Raw genomic sequence first — 1,555 nt, 5'->3', positions numbered from 1 at the left:
GACCTCCTGTGGTATCCTTGGCATGTCAGAAGGCTGCCATGCAAAGACATCGCGATTGTCGCGTAGGAAGTCAATGAGCTCGTATTCCTATTGGGCTAGGAACTGGGTCTCGATTTGCACCGTCTTGGCTGGGTCGGTGGGGTTGATACCCATCGCCTTGGTTTCCTCGAGTGAGCGGAAGGCCATTGAGGAGGTCGGTTTGTTGTAGTCTGGGACTACTGGGGTTGATGACTCCCCGAGCTGCAGGAGCTCGGACTAGTTAACGACCGCGGTGGTAAGCTCATAGTGCTCGCGGTCGCATGCGAAGGCATTCGAGAAGGCGCTACTCATGGTGATGACACCGTTTGGTCCCGGCATGTTCAGCTTGAGGTAGGTGTAGTTGGGGATCACCATGAATCTTGCGTAGCATGGCCGCCCCAAGATGGCGTGGTAGGACCTTGGAAAGTCCACCACTTCGAAGGTGAGGACCTCCGAACGGAAGTTGGCTCGGCTACCGAACATGACAGGTAGATCGATTTGTCTGAGCGGGTATGCCTGCGCTCCTAGGATTACCTCGTGGAAGGGGGAACCCGCCAGGTGGAGCTCCAATCGGGGGATGCGCATGGCATCGAGGGTGTCGATGTACAGGATGTTGAGGCCACTGCCCCCATCCATCAGCACCTTGGTGAGGTGTTTCTTGCGAACGATGGGGTCGACAACGATCGGGTAGCATCCTGGTCTTGTGACATAGGAGGGATGGTCCCTCTGATCAAAGGTGATCAGGGATTCCGACCAGCTAAGGAAGGAGGGGACGGCCATCTCGGCGGTGCATGCCTCCCTATAGCGTACCTTATGCTGGCGTTTAGTCCAGATGGCGTCGGACCCACCGAAGATCATGATGCACTCTTTAGGCTTGGGGAAACTGTCTCCGTCCTTGCCTGCTGTGCCTCCCTTCTTGGCTACCGGCTTCTTGTTGTCTCTCTCCTTTGTCTCGCCAGCCTATCGGAGGAAACATTTGAGGAGCTCGCACTCCTTGTAGAGGTGTTTGACAGGGTAGGTGTGGTTGGGGCATAGACCATCCATGAGTTTGTTGAAGTGGTCAGGCAGTCCCTGTTGGGGCTGCTTGGCCGCTTGATCAACCGCGGCGACCAACACGGGGCTGCCTGACTGGCGTTGATCTTTTTTGTTTTTCTTGCCCCTCTGCGTGGAGAGGCCTTTGTCCGTGTCCGTGCACTTGGCTTTGAGCTTGTCCTGGCCTCCACCGAAGGCTGCTCCAACCGCCTCCTCGCTAGAGGCGTGGTTGGTGGTGATGTTGAGCAGGTCATGGGTGGTATGGGGTTTCAAGCAGCCAAGCTTGTGGATCAAGGACTCGCAGTTCGTCCCGAAGAGGAACGCGCTGATGACATCTGCGTCGATGACATTAGGAAGGGAGTTGCATCGTTGGGAGAACCTTCGGATGTAATCCCATAGGGACTCATTGGGCTCCTGCTAACAGCTCTTGAGGTCCTAGGCGTTTCTCGGGCAGACATACGTCCCATGGAAATTCCCGACGAAGACCCTCTTGAGGTCCGTCCAG

The 1,555-nt window shown here is 56.3% G+C and overlaps 1 protein-coding gene across 1 annotated transcript; it reads right to left on the bottom strand.

Moving 5' to 3' along the window:
- Positions 1-255: 255 nt before the first annotated feature.
- Positions 256-798, bottom strand: LOC136526088 (uncharacterized). The gene has a single exon (XM_066518860.1). The coding sequence runs from the start codon at positions 796-798 to the stop codon at positions 256-258; it is 543 nt and encodes a 180-aa protein (XP_066374957.1).
- Between the last annotated feature and the right edge of the window lie 757 nt (positions 799-1,555).

This window comes from Miscanthus floridulus, chromosome 19 (assembly GCF_019320115.1).
Source record: "Miscanthus floridulus cultivar M001 chromosome 19, ASM1932011v1, whole genome shotgun sequence".
In the NCBI taxonomy this organism is placed as follows: Eukaryota; Viridiplantae; Streptophyta; class Magnoliopsida; order Poales; family Poaceae; genus Miscanthus; species Miscanthus floridulus.
Note: the sequence above shows the minus strand (reverse complement) of the source record. Positions and strands in the feature narration are given on the sequence as shown.

Coding starts and splice junctions, on each gene's coding strand:
- LOC136526088 (XM_066518860.1), bottom strand. CDS start 798: ATGGCCGTCCCCTCCTTCCTTAGCTGGTCGGAATCCCTGATCACCTTT.